Here is a 1,039-nt window from a genome sequence, read left to right as displayed (position 1 = left end):
TAGGATGCGGAACAGCTAGGACTTTATTAGGACAAGTGAGAACAGAAGATAGAATGGGGAAAGCACATTAGGTTGTCATGAAAGTCACAGAATACGGAGTACATTGAAGCAAACTTATCACAGCTTGACTTTGCAAAGACCTAGTGTGAGAGTCATGAGTTTCCTCAGCTTCTTTAGCTCAATCACTTTGTCACAGCTGAAGGGAGGAATCCAGGAGAGGAGCGGAGGCTGATGAGCAGCGGCTGAGTGAAGAGAACCCCACAGAGGCTGGGATTGTCCCCCCCGGTCCAGCTTCCTGTGTACTGGCCAGACGGTGCTGGCAGTAGGATGACTGTGTATAATTAGCCGAGAGAGGAGGGTGAGTTCCATGGTGCTGGCACTTGGGAGGTCTGTGTAAGGTCGGTCATGGTGCTGTGGTAGATTTGTCAGCAGCTGCAGGGCTGGCAGCAGCCGGATCCGTAGCTCTCGGGGAGGCCACTGCACAGGCGGACACAGGTAGGATAGTAGCAGGTTCTGGTGCAGTACACAGGTCCAGAGCAGGCCGGCTGGCAGCAGGTGGGCTGGCAGCAGGTAGGCTGGCAACAGCTGGGCTGGCAGCAGCTGGGCTGGCAGCAGCTGGGCTGGCAGCAGCTGGACTGACAGCAGCTGGGCTGGCAGCAGCTGGGCTGGCAGCAGCTGGACTGACAGCAGCTGGGCTGGCAGCAGCTGGGCTGGCAGCAGCTGGACACGCAGCACCTAGGCTGGCAGATAGGGGTGCTGCAGCAGCTGGTCACACAGCTGGGCTTGAAGCAGGTCGTGCAGCAGGTTGTCTGACAGCAGGATGGGCGGCAGCAGGGCTGGCAGCAGCTGGAGCCACAGCTGGTTTGGCCACAGCAGCTGGGCTGGCAGCAGGGGGCGCTGCAGCAGCTGGTGATGCACGCTGGTTTCCAGCAGGTGGTCTTGCAGCAGGTGGTCCTGCAGCAGGTGGGCTGGCAGCAAGGGGAGCAGCAGGAGTGGGACATGGTGTCAGGTGTGGAGGGCGGGTCCTGGTCACAGGTGA

The 1,039-nt window shown here is 59.7% G+C and overlaps 1 protein-coding gene across 1 annotated transcript; it reads right to left on the bottom strand.

Annotated features, from left to right (window-relative positions):
- On the bottom strand, positions 1 to 1,039 carry LOC111755954 (keratin-associated protein 9-4-like). The gene has a single exon (XM_023563920.2). It carries the CDS (start codon positions 999 to 1,001, stop codon positions 426 to 428), a length of 576 nt encoding a protein of 191 aa, XP_023419688.1. The 5' UTR covers positions 1,002 to 1,039; the 3' UTR covers positions 1 to 425.

The sequence above is a fragment of the Cavia porcellus genome, unplaced genomic scaffold (assembly GCF_034190915.1).
Source record: "Cavia porcellus strain 051 isolate PalLab524CR breed Dunkin Hartley unplaced genomic scaffold, mCavPor4.1 scaffold_6, whole genome shotgun sequence".
NCBI lineage: Eukaryota > Metazoa > Chordata > Mammalia > Rodentia > Caviidae > Cavia > Cavia porcellus.
Note: the sequence above shows the minus strand (reverse complement) of the source record. Positions and strands in the feature narration are given on the sequence as shown.

Bases quoted from the DNA above. Each gene is read 5' to 3' on its own strand.
- LOC111755954 (XM_023563920.2), bottom strand. From the start codon at position 1,001: ATGTCCCACTCCTGCTGCTCCCCTTGCTGCCAGCCCACCTGCTGCAGG.